At 33.4% G+C, this 19,695-nt stretch overlaps 1 protein-coding gene across 2 annotated transcripts in view; it reads right to left on the reverse strand.

Annotated features, from left to right (window-relative positions):
* LOC129941450 (3-hydroxy-3-methylglutaryl-coenzyme A reductase) overlaps positions 1-19,695 on the reverse strand; it is a 178,702-nt gene that overhangs the window by 5,677 nt on the left and 153,330 nt on the right. For both annotated transcript variants that reach the window (XM_056050078.1, XM_056050077.1), the window contains one exon: positions 17,183-17,996. In XM_056050078.1, the coding sequence (XP_055906053.1) occupies positions 17,183-17,543 (361 nt within the window). In that variant the 5' untranslated portion in view covers positions 17,544-17,996. The remainder of the gene's footprint in view (positions 1-17,182; positions 17,997-19,695) is intronic.

Genomic DNA, 19,695 nt, shown 5'->3' on the forward strand with positions numbered 1-19,695 from the left:
GTTCTTAATTTCTAATTCAAAGCAGAGTCTTTGCTCTCACTCTGCTCAGAATATTTTTTATGAGCTTAAAAAGAAAAACAAATAGCAACTATTAAACACTAGAACTGTCAGATGGACCAATAAAAAACTTCATAAGGGCCATTCTACACTACCTCACTGGAACATTACATTCTTCAGTCTTTTTTGACAGTTATTAGGGTGTAAGAAAGTGAAAAGTAAGTTCATGCGACCAATTCATGTTCTTTGTTTTGTTATTGTATAGGCGTTTGCGTATATGATAAAAAAAGAAATGAAAATCCTTTTTTATTAGAGAACATTTTTATTATTCAATGTTAAATGAAGTGAGTGGCGTGGGTTGACCACAGACTTGAGAGTTTGACCACTACACAATAAAATGTCTTGCCCCGATTTCACTTCCCATTTCAGACTTGTTTTTACTTTTTAATGCAGCTATACTTATTTGTTTCCTCTATACGTCCACAGGATGTTTTAATCTAACTATTTGATAAGATCCGGAAAAAAAAGTTTAAACTGCTTGTACTTTTATTGATTGAAAGTTTAATTCAATTAAAAATGTGCTCGCAATAATTCTTTGATTTGTTTCTCATGTCCGCTTTCCTTAACTTATACGGATGTGTTTAACTTTTGACAGGTCGTGAAATTTTCTTTTAATGACATTTTTGTTTTGTAGGAAAGCCAATGTCTGACGTAGGTTTGCAGTCTTTCATTTAGTTTATTCACCATTACAATACATAACATCATAATGAAAAAAACAAATTTTATTGATTTCAAAATCACATTGAATTTACTTGATTTTAACAAAAACACGACAAAGTTATGCTATGTCATTGTTAGGACTGTTTGTTTTTTCAGTTTAACGTAACACGCTAAATTTGCAAAAAGGTCATATACAAACGAGGCATTAATCTGTCATAACTTAAACTAATGATACGATTTCTCAAATCATTCATCCTAATGACGTTTTGTCTTGTTGTCGTTAGCAAATAAATTTGTTGTTTGAATACTTCAGTTCAATGGAGTAATATTTTAGCATGTGGACCAATCAACAATGCTACTACATTTATAACGAACTAAACATAAACAAATTCCTATTTCTGTCTGCTTGTTTTTTTGTTCACTCAAGGGTGAATTATTATATCGACTTGTTAATTGGAAAAGAAACATACTTTGTGGAAGTAAAGTAAAGCTCTGTACACATAACACAAATTAATAGTCTGAAATTATAGTTGTCACTTTGAGAACTTAAAACTTTAAATTGGCCGCCATTTTTATTTATCTTTATCTAAGTGTCATTTAGCGGTACCATTAAAAAAAGGTGTTGGTGTCGGTAAGACAGTGCCCATCTGAACTGAAGTTAAGCAAATGACGTGTAAACAAGAGTGAGAAAAATAGCCTCAAGGATTTTGGTTAAAAATATAAAATGTAGTTGACTTACATTTTGTGGAATTCAATTAGTCCACAAGCAACAACTATATCAACCAGACTATTGGGCCACCTATTTCATACTTTAAACTTTATGCCAATCGTTTGTCGTCATTGTCATCATCGTTGAGCTTTATGATAAATTCAAAGAAGGAAATCATCGAAAGTAATTTAGTAATTATTATTGTAAATAAATTGCGAAAATATATCACACTTCGGTTATTTCCAGAAAGCAGTTCCAGTTTTAAGTCTCGCTCGATTTTCAATGAAACCGAAAGTCAAAGTGGTCAAGTGGAATAAGTAAGCCTGCAAGGAATTGTATATACCTACGTCTGTCCATACGAAATGAATGCTCGAATTCCGTTTTTATCCTACACACTCATCGCAAGCCTTATGCGGAGTTTTCACTTTTCATTTATATTTATTTTTTTATAAATTACATTATTGCACAGTGGTAGGTAAGGTATATGCATAGCCTCAAAGCGCGTTTTTGAACAGGTTTTGTGGTTTTTTTCATTTATTTTACAGGCAATTCCAGCTTAAGATTGTGCAAGTTTAAAGCCTTTAAAGAGACAGTGGCGCGCCAAATATTATCATGCGCTTTATTACCCTTGACATGAATATCAGTGGTATAGACTGTGGATATTCCAGAAATAGGTTTGTTCAGATAAAAAATAAACTGACAGATTAAACGTCAAAAAAATCTTCAAGGTCTTGGATTAATTTGCAATATCTACAAACAATTTCAACAAAATGATGGCTTAGAGGTTTTAGGACTTGAGATTATTTCATGACAAGTCATATGACAACATTATAAGTGGTATTTTTAATTTAATTCGTTTGTTTTTATCTTTTTTATATGGTCATTCATCAATCCTCAAATCAGATTGGATTATGGTCGATTTATCAATACCAAAGTGCTGATGGCAATGCTATTAAAGTACGTTTACGGTTATTTCTAATTACTATGCCATCCAAGTGTGTAGTTCAAGTTCACTGTAATTATATTGATTTCATTGAATAACTGTAAGAAATTAATGTTTGATGGGTCAACAGCATTTGGTTTTGATGACATTTAGTACGGTACTTTAATGGCGTTTCAAATCAATGCGTTTGACAGACAGTTGTTATTGAAAGAGGTTTAAACTCTGATTTATGGACAGGTTTTGTTTTTTATTTGATTTTGTATGCCTTTTGGTAAGTTTCCTTTGCACTCTGAATCGAACAGAGCTTTATTTTTAGGAATTGGAAGTCAATCTAACATTTTAAGATGTGTTTATAAAAGAAAAAATGAAGAAAAGTGTCTGTTGCCAATTGGGTGTATTTTTAGGGAAATTTTTCAATATTTTATTGAAGAAGAGATAAAGTCACCTTTTGACCGTCATCACGGTTCAAGGGTAAACCATTTAATACAAAAAATTAGACACTTAGGTTTAAAGTTAACGTGTCACACGCTTTAGGTGAATTCTCGTGTTATTAAATACATCAATTTAAAAAAATCAAAACACCTAATTTTAAGTTGTTAAAAGTTTTTAAAAAATTTAAAAATAAATAAAAATGTTTAGTTTATAGTGCAATTTCGTGCTCGAAATTATTTACTTTTACACGTTTTTTGGAACATTATAAACAATAACAAATTATTTAAATTTAAAATTTAAGTTTAACTACTGGCTCACACGAACTTTGTCTTATCATTGATGATTATAGTCTATAAAGTTCAAAAATAATGGTTCAACATTTTGGAAAGTTTAAAAAAATATTAACGTAATATTTAAAATAATCTAATTAAAAACAAAATAGAATAAACCATTAACTGAACTTTAGTACCAGTTGATATTTAAAGTTTAATAGTATTTTTAATTTGACATTTACAAAATTAACTTGACGAAGAATTTTTCGAATAATTGTTGAACTTTCGTTCAATTACCAAACGACAATTTCGCTTATGTTAGCTGCTTGAAATTAGCCATTCGAATTCAGCTTAAATTTTAGGTCCCCTTCATTCCTAAAAACAGTACAGGAATGGTTGAGAGTTGTAAGTCACTAGGCCCTAGTTTTCAACAGACTGTTGTGAATTTATTTTTTTAATCTGCTTTAGTAATTGATATTCGCCTTCATTAGCAAAAATTAACGAAAGCAGTAATCTGCAATAATAGGAAATAAGGAACTCAGGGCCCTTCCTAAAATTATAATTCTATTTCTAAAACATTTAAAAGCAAATTTGTATTGGTGAGAATAAAAGAAGTCAACAGAGAAGTTATAAAAGTCATAACCAGTCAAAGCTTTCATTAAGATTTTGCACTTTCAATTTTTAATTATAGATGCTAGAGTAGACAAATATTAGGTGACATTTGCTTACTTGACATTTATCAAGTTGACATGTCTTCGTTCAATCTCGTGTTGGATAGGATATCTTGGATAGGTGGTTACTTAAAGCCCAACTATAATGGACCTAAGCGAAAGTAAGCTAATGTCAAAACCGAACGAAAAGTAATCAGAAGTTATCGTCAAAACAAAAAGTAACCATAATGAATTCAAGTAACTTAAGCAAATGTTGGGTTGAAATGCGTTTCATATTTGACATTTGCTTAAGCTCGAGCCATTTAAATGACTCTTGCGTAATTGCGCGAAAGTTAGCGACATTTAACGAAACTGGGCAGAACGTCTATTATGGTTAGTGATATATAAGGCTATTATAGTTGGGCTTTTAGATAAATTGTTTAACCAGTTTGATAGTTGTATTGAGATAGCTGTCAAAAATTAAAAACAAATTTCAGCTGTTCACAAAAAGCAGAGAAATATTTAAGCTTCGAAGTCAAAATTGTTGTAAGATTAAACATTTAATGGAAAATTGAACTGATTCGTCGGATGATGATGAATTGATAGGTGCGTGTACAACTTCGACTAACATTTTGTATCTTTTTGTTTACCAACAAATACAAAAAGCTGAAATCAATTTTCAATTTTCTTGAAATTCAAACATGTGTTGAATCAGCTGTTCTGTCAGATACCTATACATAACCCATACATTCTTGGATACCTTTGGATTCCTTCTTTGAAATCTCAGCAGTTTTTGATCAGCTGTTATTTTACACGTAAAACACTAATAAAAAGGTATCAGGATACCTTATCTGCCTAGGATTAAAAGCAGCTATTGATGTCATGTAATGTTAACGCTTGTCTTGTTGATTTCATCCATATTGACAAATATCAAAAGAATATTACATTCCACATAAACTGCATTCAATTCTTATGGATTTAATTAATTTTCAGACTGTCAAAAATAAACTCAAAATAATTAAAATGTCAGTTGTTAACGGTTAATTTTTTTCTGCGTCACATGATTAGTTTTTGTTTCATTCGTCCCTTAAAACGTTCAAAAGTTCTGACAAATTTCATATTTAAAAACGCTTATCTGAATATGTCTAATTCTACGGTTTTTAATTCACAGAACATTTTTCAAGACCGTACAAAAATTTGAATTGAACCTTTGTAATAACCCTTATAAAAGTTTCGTTTTTATTTCTTTTTCAATTTTCCTTGTTTTCAGAAATTTTTAATTGATTCTGACGTTGAAAATTTTAGTTTGATTCCTAAAAAATAATTGAATGAAGTAGTAAAGTTGTCAGAGACCCATTAAAGCTGAACATTTTAAGAAAACTAACAACGACATCAAGTTAAGATATTACAAGCTTCGATGCCAAAATTCAATAAAGGAATGTTGTGTATGGCTTAAAATAAATGTTCGCAACTTACTTTTTAATAAAAAGTCTTATGGTAGGACCTTGAAATAGTTTTTAAATCCCATTAAAATATGAACATAAAATATTGCACATATGCCCTGTAGCCCCCAATTAACCTTCACTCTTACCACAGGGTAAGATTATTTCGAGCTCCATATGTATTTACTCTCATGCAAAAACAGACAGCACGTCTTCTTAAAAACCTTTAGGGCTGTCCCAAATTCAAATACCAACTCAATATGAATGATAAAATTTGCAACAATTTTGCTCCGAGTGATTTCTGTGAAACTTAAATTTTCGCGTGATATTTCTGTGTGAAGGTCATCTTATATTTCTCTGTGCTCTTTTTGTTTGTAAGTTCATTTCATGGAAATGTTTATGATACTAGCTTAAAGTAGGAAACTACTGCGAAATTACTGTTTCCATCACCCCTCAATTCGAAACCACAGACTGGATCGTCAAAAAGATAAAACTAATGATCCCACACCAATGCTCACAACCAGCCACAGTAAATTTAAAAAAAGGACACAAAATAAAATAAAAATAACAACTGCTATTCCGAACCCAACCCAATTCAAACCCATGCAGTACATTTTCGTGTCCCTGGGTAATTTTAACTTTGCGAAAAAAGTCCATTTCCCAGCGTGCCAAGTTCAATCATCATTTGAGGACAAGCACATTTCAAACGAAAGAAAAAAAAAAAACGTTCAACCGGGAATAGCACCAGAGCGTTTCCTTAGTACTAGGCCAGATTTTAATGGATACAAAAAATCCAACAAAGTGCCACCTCCATCCTCCATCCAGTTCAAAAAATAAAAATTGGCATCAAATAGACATCTTACTCTAACTACTTTAACCACCCTACCTACAACACTACCTATACCCTGACTGATGTCATTTATGGCATAGTGCGCCCGTCGTCGTCGCCCGCCTTGTGCAATTTTAGAAAAGAAACAAATCTTTTACCTACTCGCTTACGTAACAATAATTCTTAACACTCTTTTGAGTTCTCCAACGACTTTTCTTTGTTTGCAAGTTCAATTTGAACCTCATATTTCGTTCTTCGTTTTTTAGCTTTTTTTTTAGGAAGAAGATGTTGGCTGCTGTTGTTTTCTTTTCAGCTACATGCATAGGTTCTGTTTGGAGGTTGAAGCAGGGACGTAGATTTAAAAAAAAGAATAATGGGGATTTTTGTCCAAACATTTTAAAAAATAACACAATTCTAATTGCTTAGATAAATTGGTGAACAATTTTGAACTGCTGGCTTTTAAGAAGCTCAACAACTTTTGAAATACTAAGCAATTGATAATATATTTTTAAATATTAATCTTTTGCTAACCAATTTAATATCAATTCTCCTCATTTAATTCGAACACGTCTAAACAGTGACGGGTATCCAAAAAAAACGGAAGCAAACAAACCTAAATCTTAAAAACGGGTGTAGTCTATTAATTTGAAATATCAGAAATTCTAAAGTCAAATTAATTTAGCGACCAACTAAAAGTTAAAGTATATTTTGATAAAGTAAGAGGTGGAAGAGGTGAGATGGACACCGACTACTCAGAATGAAAAAAAAAAGGAGGAAAAACTAAATTTACGAGTCATAAACCTCGAACTGAAGGCTGCAAAGACGAAAGTGAAAACATCATAGTAGAACTGAGGGTATGGAAGATTTCTTAAGATTGTATTACAGCGAAAAAGCCAACAATCCCGTCTTCCTAACTTAGAATAAGTAAAGATTACCATATCAAAGCTAAAGTCTAACAAAGCCGCTTGAGAAAATAGCTTGAAAGCCGAGCTCTTCAAAGCCTCTGGAGATAATTTGGTTAGGAGCATGCACCAACTTATTTGAATGGAACCTCAGTATACTAAACATCGCTTACAAAATCTTCTCCGCCATAATATATGAATTCATCTGTGCACTTCTTACAAAATCAACTTATTTTCGAAAGTACCAGAAATTCTAAAGATAAAACGCTTAATAGGAACGGCAAACTACTATCTGAATTTTTCGAAAACTTTAGCCTATTCGTACTGAATGTGGTGACAAAAGGTGATGAATATGGTGAATTTACATTTATCAGCGGTCAAGGAAAATCAGTTATTGACCTATGTATGTGCAACGTTTGGAGAATGGGGTAATGTGAAAAACCTTGCACATCAGCTACAGCCAAAGTATGAATATAACTCTCGAAGCTCAGACTTTAGGAGCTCATTTTAAAACTCTGTTGTCGACTAAAGAGAATTTTCATACTTTCAGCTTTGCGGTACAGAACACGTTTGTTTCCGACCTGGACTGCTCAATATCATTAAGTGAATTGGAAATAACTCTCACGAAAGTGAAAAACAACAAAGCACCTGGAAGCGATGGAATACCAGGAATACCAGACCTCATTTTCACAATATTTAAGAATGGAGATCCTAATCTACTGAGAACTACAGGGGAATATCCATTCTCAACTCGCTTAGAAAGATATTTGCTAGAATTCTTTATGAAAGATTATCTAGCTGGATCTTCTAGATCTAATCTTCTCAGCATATTTCAAGCTGGCTTCCGCTCTGGGTTCACCACTATGTATCATATATTTGCATTGACTAGTTTAGCTAGAAATCAGATTGAAAAAAAAAAAAACTTTAGGTCTGTTTCGTTGATTTCAAAGCTGCATTCGACACAGTAAACATAAGCTCTCAAATATGGGAATATAGCGAAAATTTCTGATACTGTATTTTCAATTTCTGAAATCTTCAAACGCAGCTGTATGGGATGTATCTAAACTGTCAGTGTTTCGAAACAACGGCAGGCGTTCCACAAGGATGCATTTTGAGCCCTCTGATATTCGCTCTGCTTATTGATGATATTCCTGATATTCTACCGGGTCATCAAAGTTTTGTTCTATGCAGACGATTTGATATTACTAGTCGACGATCCTTTTCCACTACAACATCAAATGAATAAATTGCAGTCGTACTTTCAAACATAGGATCTGAGAATTAACGTCCAAAAAACAAAAGCAATGATATTTGAAAACCGACAATGTAGAAGAGCTCCTGAAGAAACCTTGAGGCTTGGTAGAGAACGGATTGAATGTGTACGTGAATTTAAGTTTCTAGAACTCCTGTTTACATATAACTTAAACTTTTCCAAGCACGCCAAGAAAAAAAGCAGTGAAGCTAAGTTAGCATTGAATTAAATGTGGCCGAATTTTTTTGCAAATCCCGATATTGAACATTCATCAAAATTCATGGTTTTTAATGCTACAGTCAACACCTGTACGAGTATGTGTTATGGGATACAATCATTTGGTTACTCCGTTCGAAGAGTTTGAGTTGGTCTAAAGAAATTTTCTTAAACGCATTTTTCGTTTGCCGAACTTCACGCCGCGCCGCCGGCCGCGCCGCCGACCTTTTGCGATTCATGTCGAAACAGGATTACCACCAATCTATATAAGAAACCTTAAGGCTACTTCAGACTATTATACGAGAGCGATGAGAAGAAGTGATACCAGTCTTCATAAATTGATATTGGTTAGATTATTGCAAACAAATGCATCAAATTTCAGGGAATGGAACCAGTTGGCCTTATTTCATGATATCGAGTTTTTAATAACTGAACGAAATCTGCATAAGTGGCATGATCATTCTGCGACTATCATCTCAAGAATAGATGACGCAATACTCGATCAACACTTGACCAGAGCACCATCGTCTTCTTCTAGAAATATTTGTAGTAGACTCAATCTCTAAATACCTACGGAAGGTAGCTATTTTAATGTTAAAAACTCAGCCGATTTAATAAGTACAGTTTTTAAAGCAAGGGTGGACATTCTCAACCTTAATTTCATCCCTCATAGAGTTCGTTTGCAGCAAACTTGTAACATGTTTAACAGAAGAGAACTAGAAGATGTTTACCATGTTATAGCTGCGTGCCCAATTTTGCAAGAAATTTGGCGATTGTTTTTCCAAGAAAGTTTTTTGTCAATCAATAGTCTTATCGATTTCAAGGGTTGGAAACAATTTAACAGAAACAGGCTTTGGTGATGTGCTGTCATGTGATTTCTTTGACATCATCTATGAAAGAATAGTGCAGAGCTCCCACTCAACACTAAAGGCACTATCATTCAAAAGTCTGTCCAATTACTATCATATGCTGATGAAATTGACATAATTAGAAGAAATAAGCGTGATGTCAATGGGGCTTTTGTGAGTATTGAGGCGAAAAAAAGTGGCGAAAATGCTGTCATCAAGAAATTACCTACAACACCGAGGTCTAAGTCAAAACGTCACCATTGACAGATGTAACTTAAAGGTGTTTAAAGACTTTGTCACAGAAAACAATATTAGAGCTGAGGTCAAGCGAAGAATTACTCTTGCTGCTGTTTTTTTTTTTAGCTAAGAAACCAATGGAATAGTAAACCCTCTATGAGCAACCAAAGTGTCGCTATCTAAGACCCTAATCATCCCCATTCCTGCTACACGGTACAAAAGCATGGACTATGACAAAAGCTGATGAAAGCAATTTAGAAAAGAAAAGTTCTTTGCCTTATATACGGCCCCATACGCATATAAAAGGTGAGTGGAGGAGAAGATAGAACGATGAGCTGTACGGGCTATACAGCGAAGTAGACTTAGCCAGAAAGATGAAAGTCCAACGTCTGAGATTACTGGGTCACGTAGAGAGCTTGTAAAGTATTACGAAACGTCTTGTAAATCCAAGCCCGAAGGACAGCAGCGGATTAGAAGAAGGCTGCAGATCAGGTGGCGTGCACAACTTGAAAGTGACCTCATTCAACTTGAAGTGCGCAACCGTAGATATCTAGCTAGAGACCGAGCTAGATTGACAAGTTTGTTGGGTGAGGCATTAGTTTACACAGGACTGTAGAGCCACCTTTAGTGAGTTTTTTTTTTTTTAATTATTGGTCAGTCTTGTTCAGCTTGTAGAACATATCCAATGTTAAGAATAAGTCAGATTGTCTTTCGTTTTTTTTCGAGAATTTAAACGGTCATGAAGTTTTAATTGTTATACTCTGTGAATTGTGACTAAAATATTTAAAAAATGGTGTTAAAGTGTTTAGTGTTCTATTTTGAGTTGCGGCTTCAAATGTCAAAAGATGACAGCTACGGGAATAGCGTCCCATTCAAAATGAATTGTTTTTTGGAAACCAATATTATTCTCAAAACCTAAAAATGAGTTTGTTTCTTTATTTTTTTTTTCAAGGAATTCCAATTTCTCCAAAAGTTAATTTCTTCAAACATTAAGAAGAAGAAGAGGAAGAAGAAGTACATCATGCAGGCCAAATTAAATAGCTTACTAAAATAAAAATTAATTATTCATTCGCTAATTGAAATCAAGTTTCACTTTTTAGTTTTGTCGGATTTTATCTAAGAAGCATATCCATCAGATTAGACGCGACGGACGCGGACGTGACGTTTAACAGAGACTTCTTGAATTGATTCATTTTTTGGTTTCATTTAAGATTTCGCTAATTAAATTAATTGCATCACACGCATTATTAAATTCAACACCAGATATGTTGAAAGATTCAAACCATTAAATTACCACTCTATTTGTCTTAACGTTATAGATGCGGGTTCATCTCGATTCGTGATGTATTTTTATTTTGTATCTACGTTTATATATTTATTTGGTTTTGTTTGATGACCTAGATATTTATTGAATTTCCCATAAAGTGCGTCATTGATTTTTCTTAAGCAATTCACTTTTCTTTGGGGTTTTGTGTTTTTCTTAATTAGTATATGAACTCAGAGATGTACGAGTATATTGATAAATGGATTTGTGAATCTTTTCTTTGTCGATGCACTTCATCAAGTAAATTTTACATTATTTTGTGTGTTTCAAAAGTTGTATTTTATTTTTTGTTTCAATTTGTTTACACGTCAATTTTTGTATTTTACTTTTAAGGTGTTATAATAATGTTTATGTTTACAAGTTGAACAACTGAGATACGAAATATTTACTGAATTTGATTTTTTTTCAGGACTTGATGTGATGTATATTCTAAAGGTTCAGGCACAACTTTGCTGCTGCAAACCTCCGTCAATATTTATATATTTGGGGAAATTCCAAAACTGCACCTGAGTCTCATCGAATGCGCTTAAATTACGTATGGTGGGGACGGTATTAGTGAAAAAAGGTGTTGTAAGTGGTTTCAATGTTTAAAAAGAATGACTTTCACTTTTAAGACAGGCATATTGGCGAAAGAGAGAAGATTTTCGAAGATGCAGAATCGAAGACATTGAATGGAAGTCAAAGTATATTACATTAGAGACAGTTACCTTATGGTAACTTACGTGGAATAGATTATTAATTCTAAGTTGACGAGAAGGTATATTTAACTCCATTAAATATAGAAGATATGGGCAGTTGATATGATGCGACAGAATATTACGAATAAATAAAACAAAAAAGACTTTACGTCGATTTTCAAGTGACTGTAAACCGATAAGTTTGCATCTCGTAGCAGTGAATGAACTTCAATATTCTATGCAAGTTTCCATACAACAAACCTAGTGAAATTGTTTTGGACTCTTTGAATTCTTAATGAATGAATTCTATAGTGGGTTCCAAACTACAGAACATTATTCTAAAATAGATCTTACGTATGCACAAAAAAGAGATCTAATAGTATAAGAGTGTGAAAATTGTGTTGAATTTCTGTTAATAAAACCAAGCATGGAGATAGCTTTGGTAGCAATATAGTATTCAACATGTTTGATAAAATTGAGTTTGAGATCAAAAACTACACCAATATCTTGCTTTTTATTGACTCTTTCAAGAACACTACTGCCAATTTTAAATTCGAAGAAAGTAGGATGAAAATAAGCAATAAGCATGTTAAGGTCATCTTGCAAGTGGAGGCAATCATCAGTTTGTTTCATTCATCAATAAAACTTAAGATCGTCAGCAAATAAAAGTCTAAGAGAATTATGAAAAATATCTGGCTGTCATTCATAAAAATAAGAAAAAGTAAGGGTCCCAGGTAACTACCTTGAGGGACTCCTGACTCCCACATTTACAAGAGTAGAGGTAACATTACCAATGGAAATAAATCGAATATGTCCTATAAGAAAAGATTTCAACCATTGCATAATATTTGAATGAAAACCAATACTTGTTAGTTTGTTCAGTAGAATAGTGTAGCTGACTCTATCAAAGGCCTTTGTAAAGTCAGTATGGTACTTACATAGTTTGATTCAAAGAATTAAGTTGGAACCAAGATACATTGAAAGGCGTTTAGGTGTTTTTTAAACAGTTGCTTCAGAGGCAAAAAATGAAGGGATTTCTGCATCGCATTGTGACCGGGGTCGAAAAATGGGTACATTACGGTAAAAAAATCTTAAGGATATCCCTGAAATGCTTCCACTTTGCCGGCCAAACCAAATCTTCATGGGTCCAAGATTATTATCTACATTTGGTTGGACCAGATCGGCATCGTGTACTGTGAGCTGTTCAAACCAAGTGAAATAATCACAGGTGACTGTTATCGAAGGCAATGAATGGGTTTAACAAGACAAACGTCCGCTATACATCGAGAGGAACGACAAGTTGATTTTGCAACACGATAACGCTTGACCCAATGTTGTAGAAATGGAAAATCTTACTTCACCCACCCTGTTCTTCAGACATTGCTCCCTCTGATCTTATGAAGAAGTCAAAAAGTGGATCAATTCGTGGATTGCCTACAAATATGAAGACATTTTTTAAAACGGCATTCGTACGCTGCCGAAAGATGGGAAAAAGTAGTGATCATCAACGATGGACCAATACTTTGAATAATACCTGTGTAAATTTTTTTTTATAAATAAATAGTCATATTTTGGAAGAATACGGTGGAATCAAAGTTGTACACCTTGTCCATCATCAAATATTAATTTAATATTTTTTCGATCTTAATGCCGATATTCTCATTATCGTTGAAGTCTTAAATATGTTTTTTTTCTTTAGAAACAAAATGAAAATTGTAGTCCTTTTTTCAGCACTTTTTGAACAACGTTTTATAATAGGATTCTTTGAATTTAAAATAATGTTGCTTTAGGGGCCAGTTATAGCTGTCATTAACATTTTGTTATTAGATTTAAAAGCGATTAAAAGAGTTAAATATGTTATGATTTGTGTCAAAATAAAGCTCATTTTGATACCAAATTCATTGGTGTACACTCCGGGCCGAAAATGAGCATAATTTCGAGCATTTCTTCACTTCCTATATAATTTTCTCAGAACTTATTGCAAAATTTACTATTGAGTTTTAAGGAATTAGACCTCGGTCTAATAAAGCCTAGTTCTTGCTTCCAAAGCACCCAGAAGAATTTACATACTACATTTCATATATTCCATCGAATAATAATATTGAATGTTTGTCAGTTTTGATTAAGTTCCACACAATTTTGTTATTGATTTCAGTTTATTAAATAAATTGTCAATTTAAATTAACTTTCATTTTTGTTTGAACCAATGCCGTTTGCTTTTAAAATATGTTGATTACTTGGTTTTAATAAATTGTACATAATATCTGTGGTTAAAATGTCTATGAACCTTAAGGTTACTAAAATTGAAACAGTGTCTATGGACCTTATGCCTTCCTTTGAAAGATCGTAGAATTGAGGTAACCGTGGCAAGGGTAAAGGGGTCGCGAACGTTGTTTCGAAAACATTTATGAAAATAACACGGATTTTACTCAGCAATACTTGTACTGTGGCTCCCACGATTAAGCTGACAAAGAAAATTTAAATATTTACAGTTCAATTTCTCCAAGAAAATGTATAGAAGTAGGGGAACTTAATCATCATTTTACAACATATTTTAATTCAAATTAAGTTTAAACAAAAAATCTGCTTTTTAAATAAACAATTATGAAAAAAATTGAAAAAAAAAACAAATCCTTAATTTAACATCTCACACATAATCGGACACTAGCTGTTTTTCCACTGTAGTAGCTCTGTAACGGTATTTTTCACTTCAAATGATAATATTATTATTAACCTTGTATTTCGGAATACTTTTATATTTAAAGTATGTTCTTTCTCTAAGTCGAAAGAACACCAAAAGGAAAACAAACGTCTTTAAGAATTGGTTTTGTTGCATAGTCAGGATGTTAAATCATTATGCAACGGAGCCTTTCTACAGTCCATTACATAATTTCACGATTTAAGAATGAAAATAGGATTCATAATGTGAGCAGTAAAGTAAAAGAAAAGAATGTATGATTTTTAGGCTAATCAACTTTGATACGTTCTTATTTTGGGAGTTTCTAAAGATTTGTTTGGTTGAGACCATGAGTAAAAAAGTTAACAACGAAACCATCAAAAGAAGAACCATTGTATATAAAAAGCTTTGTTTCAGTGAAAAAATAGAAATGAACGACTTAAGTTTGCTACGGAACATATAATACAGGACACGTCTTCTTGGAATTAGGTATATTTTTGAATTGTTAGTTAGCCGTTAGACATATGTTAATATTATAAATTAGGTTTTGTTCACGGACAGAAGTTTATTTAACCTTGGAGGAAGGCAAATGAAGAATTTGCTCATAAGCATACTCGAGTTACTGTGAGGCAAGGCGGTGGGATTTGTTGCAAGTTCTAGTGTTCGAAACTAACATTTTGTGGAGGGTAAAATGACTGACATCAACATTTTGAAACAACATTAATAGTCCACTGCCAATTTCATCTTCTACTAGGACAACTAACCAAAGCACACATTTTGTAGAGCAAGGTCGTGGTTATTGTATGACTGCTCAAGGTGCTTAAAACATAGAAAAAGTCACCTGCCCTTAATGTAATCGAGCACATTCTCGATGTGCGGTTAAAAAAGGAATCTCTATACTTGACAGTACGTCCGAAATTGTGCTCAAGGTTAAACTGATGTGTTGAGGGAGGAAATGCAACTGGCTAATTCGACAGAACACTGTTTATAAAAATATCGGTAGAACAACGAAAGGAATGAAACATTGCGGCGGTGTTCAAGTGACGTAATTGATTCAGTTATAGTTCTATCGCCTATCATTTACAAAGCTCTTTTTTGGATCCTGTCCAAAATACTTAAACTTGTTTTAGGGGCACCTGCCCAAATATGGAAGTTATATTCAAGTTTTGGACTAAGGAAGGCTTCGTAAATAACAGCCAGATCAGAAGAGGTAAAAAATGGTGCCCCGATGGAGAAATCCTAGGCACTTAGCAACATTTTGGCAATATCGAATAAGTGATCATTCCATAAGAGGTGATCTGTGATATACATACCGAGTACTGAAAGTTGATTAGTTTCCTGGATGCAAGTGCCGCTCATTGAATTTTCGAAGAATTAAATTCTACACGGTTTTTGATTCCCCATTGGACAATGCTGTCGAGATCAGAATATAATTAGCTTATCATACGCTGCTGTTTAAGTTCCACATCCGAAGGACAAGGATGTGAATCTAGAAACGAGTATGAAAAGCTGAGGGTACTGTCATCCACGAAACAATTTAGTGGATTAGAAGTTTCAGACAAAAGATCATTTATAAAAATAAGGAATTGAACGGTCCGGAAGGTAATTTCTAACCCAACGAACAAGGGATTCATTAATGCCAAAAACAAGCATTTTCGATAAGAGAGCTTGCTTACTTTTTGATAGAGCAATAATCTTACTTTCCCCAAAACGATGTAAAGATGTGAGATAAGCCATGAGATCACCAGTGGACCTATTGCTACGAAAGCCATACTGTCGGTCATTAAGAAGCTTCCGTTCTTCAAGATATTTCTTAAGCTGATAATTAATCAGCATTTCCATGATCTTGGAAAGAAGGGACGTGAGTGCTATTGGACGATAGTTAGAGGAAGAGGAAGATTCGCCTTTTTTAGGGACAGGCTGTACAAATGCTGTTTTACATACGCTCGGAAAGATACATGTACAGTAGGAAAAAGGAAAAGCTTACGCAGTGGTTTTTCCAGCGTTGAAGAACACCTCTTTAGAACAATAGGGGGAATACTATCCGGGCCAGCGGATTTGTGTATATCAAGGTCTATCAGTACTCTTGCAACTGCTTGAGTGCGAAAGAAGTTTCGTCCCATAGAATCGTTTACGCTCTCAAGAACAGGAGGCCTCTCTCCGGTAGCGTCGAATTAACAGCAAGCAAATTGGCTTTATCGATCGAGCTCACATAGGGAGTGTCATTGTGGACAAGCGTTGGAACCGAGAATGACGTGGTGTTTCGTACGTTTTTTACAAATGACCAGACATTTTTACTACCTTTGGGACATTGTTTTATTTTTTTTGGTTATGCAAAAATTTGGTTCGTCGAATGTGGCCGTTACAAGTCTTTCTAGCTTGTTTGATCTTATTCCAGTTTTCCTCAGTGGGGTTGGCTTTATAAATCTGGAATCTTACATCTCTGAACCTAATAACCTCTTTACAGCTCTAATCAAACAATGAGTTCTCTTTAGGTTTGACAAATTTGACCTTATTCGGGATAAGATTTCTCATTTAACAAAGAATTAAAACAATATTAGCTGATTATTAAATGGTTCAGAGAATTAAAAACATTGCTAAACCCAGTTCTAATATCCTAGACCTTCAAATTTGAATGTCTTATAAATACAAGTTTTAACTCAGACTGAGATCTAAAGATCAGAGTTTTAATTGATGAAGAAATGAGTTAGAAGAAATTTCAATTTTCAATAAACCAAGTTTTAGAGACTAGAACTTTGTCAAGGAATTGACCGAATACATATAAAGAACAAAAAGGATCTTTCTCGAATAATTGTATGTGTTCGTTGCTCAACTTCAGCTTGGTCATAAAATGCAATGACTTATGCAAATACGTTAAAAGCAAGGAAGTGTTTTTTAAAATCAATTTTGTCATAAATTAAAAAAGTAGTTAAGATACAAATCTAATTTTTCTTTTCGGCCATTTAACCCACAATGCGGAAGCAACCTTAACTATCAGTTTTTTTTTAAAAAAACATTTTAATTTGATAATAACTATGCACAGGCGCGCACTTACCTAAAATATATTTTGATCCAAGTTTATGTAAACTACAAAACTGGTAATAGCAATACAGCACCGCTGAACATCTTACTATGGTCATAAGAATTACATCGGCTGCATTATATTCAGCCTCTAGCCCATCACAAGACTGGCTCCATCCGTGACAGGGTCTATTTCTACTTGGCGTCGATGTCGATGACGACGATGATGATGTGCTGCTGCTGCTGCTTCCACCTAACGTCGCTCCATCAGTGCCCAATGTTGAGCCTCGATCTACGGTCAACATGCATGCGGTCAATGTCAATAGCGCCACAATAACCTCCCACGGATGTGACGCGCAAAATTCTCCATGAGCCCGAAATAATCTTCCAATCATTTTTGCAGATTTTTCTTTTTTAAGTTTGAAAATATGATGATGTTGAATTGAAATTTTTTGATAAAATTACAATCAAAATGAACAACGAACGAGATTTTGAAAAAAAAAGATTAAATCAAACGAAACGATGCCCGCGCTTAGTTAAACAACAAAATAAAATAAAAACATTAAACAAAAGCGCTATGGGCCGCAATCTTGTGTGTGATTAGCTCAGCTCTGAAGCTGAGGCTGAGGTTTCGCGCTTAAGGTGTCAGGCTGCTTGAAGCGTGCAGTACGACGACCGGTGTCCGTTACTGTTACTGGCGTTGGCGCTCGTCTATCTACAATTGTAATTTAGCTTATTTAACGAGCTATATGTCTAGCAGGGTGTCTGTGGTGTTATGTGCTTTCAAATCGTCTAAAGGGTGTGCTGGAATTCAATTGACTTTTTAACTTTTAGTTTAATTCACCAATCTGAAAGTAAAAAAAAAAGTGAGAAGATATTTAAATGAGGAGAAAAATTAGATGACAGAAATGTTTGTTTATAAAATTAATTTGTTTTTTAATTAATATTCAGAAAGCAGATGCAAACGGATTGTTAAAACTAGATACTCGACATTAAGTCGCCTTCGCACTTTATTAAATTTCTATACAAAAATAAATAAATATTTCTATTGGGAGAGTTGTTGTTGTAGTTTAAGCACGTGTAGACTCACATACTTTTGTGTCGCATTTTTAGGAGCTATGAGGAGCTATGAGGAGGATTGTGCAGAGGCTTGAGCGCGCGGTGCGGCACCCTGATAAATGGGATTAGTAGTTAAAAGTTGAAATTGAGGTGTTTATCTAATAATTAAATGCGGAAGAGTCTTCACATACAAAGTTGAAATTGGACTCGGCTTGGAATACAAATTAAAATCATAATAAAAAATACAAAATATTAAAAGAAACACCACAACTATAAACTTTAAGAAAATAAGTACGCATATTATATTTTTGGTGACATAAGATGAATACGTAAATTATATAATTAAGTGAGTTTAAATAAAAAATAAGGAAAAACCAAAGAAAATTGTTGACATATTTTTGTTCAATGATTGATGATTAATACATATTCGTAATTGTATGTATGATGGCTGCTTTGAAAAAACACTTCTGTGAGTTACTTTGTGTTTTAAAGTTTTTTTATTTTGTTATAATTATTATTGATTTAGTGTAGGAGAATATGCAGAGTGTGTAATTGGGGCTTTAAAGTTATTTATATGCAGCTCAAATAGTTGTGGGATACCCCAGAAGTATACATAATTTCTTATTTTTGTTAGTTAATATTCAAATTGAAGAGTTCGAATTGTGATCGATAGATAAATTATGTGTCCAATAGTCATATGAGCGCCAAATGGAAATGTTTTCTAGAGGGGGACGTGGGGGGAAGGGGGCAGGAGAGTATCTTAAGTATCAATTAGACAAGCGTTAAAAGTATGTGGTGTTTTTTTTCAAGTATGGGAAATATGTGAATTCTAATAATTGTAGTTCTGGTGTTCCTCAGGGTTGTGGTTTTGGTCCATTACTTTTTTCTTTTAAGCAGCAGTTCTATTTGATAGAGTACCATTACTCAATTATCTGTTCTTTCATAGACAATTTGGGTATGAGTATTTTAAATAAAATAAATATTATGACAACTCCATAGAATAGACGTAAAGCGAGAACATATCATGTCATTTCTCCAAAATTTGGATGCATGAATTTTACTGAAGTATTCATTCCCAAATAAGTCAGTGAAACAGAAACGACGAACAAAGCGGTTGAACGTAGGGAGCTGCACACGTAGCGAAATTCTGCATCCTTTATTAAAAATATTTAAAATTATCTGTGTATCCAATTGCTTAGAAGAATTTTTACTTTTAATGGAAATGGTTTGTTGATTCAATTTTCATTAAACGGTTTTTTAAATATTTGAGATTTTTGGACCTTGAATAGCTTTTTGTAAAAGAAGTTTTTAGTTTGTTTGGTAGAAGTTTTTCTTTATGTATGATGAAGAAATAAAAATGAAATTTAGCAAACAAAAAGGAAAACATTTTTTTTTGAAAACCAAAAAATTAAATAGTGCGTATACGCCCTGTGTAACATTTAATACAAATTTGTGTTTTTCGGGTAAAACAGCAAACATTTGTGTGTG

The sequence above is a fragment of the Eupeodes corollae genome, chromosome 1 (assembly GCF_945859685.1).
Source record: "Eupeodes corollae chromosome 1, idEupCoro1.1, whole genome shotgun sequence".
In the NCBI taxonomy this organism is placed as follows: Eukaryota; Metazoa; Arthropoda; class Insecta; order Diptera; family Syrphidae; genus Eupeodes; species Eupeodes corollae.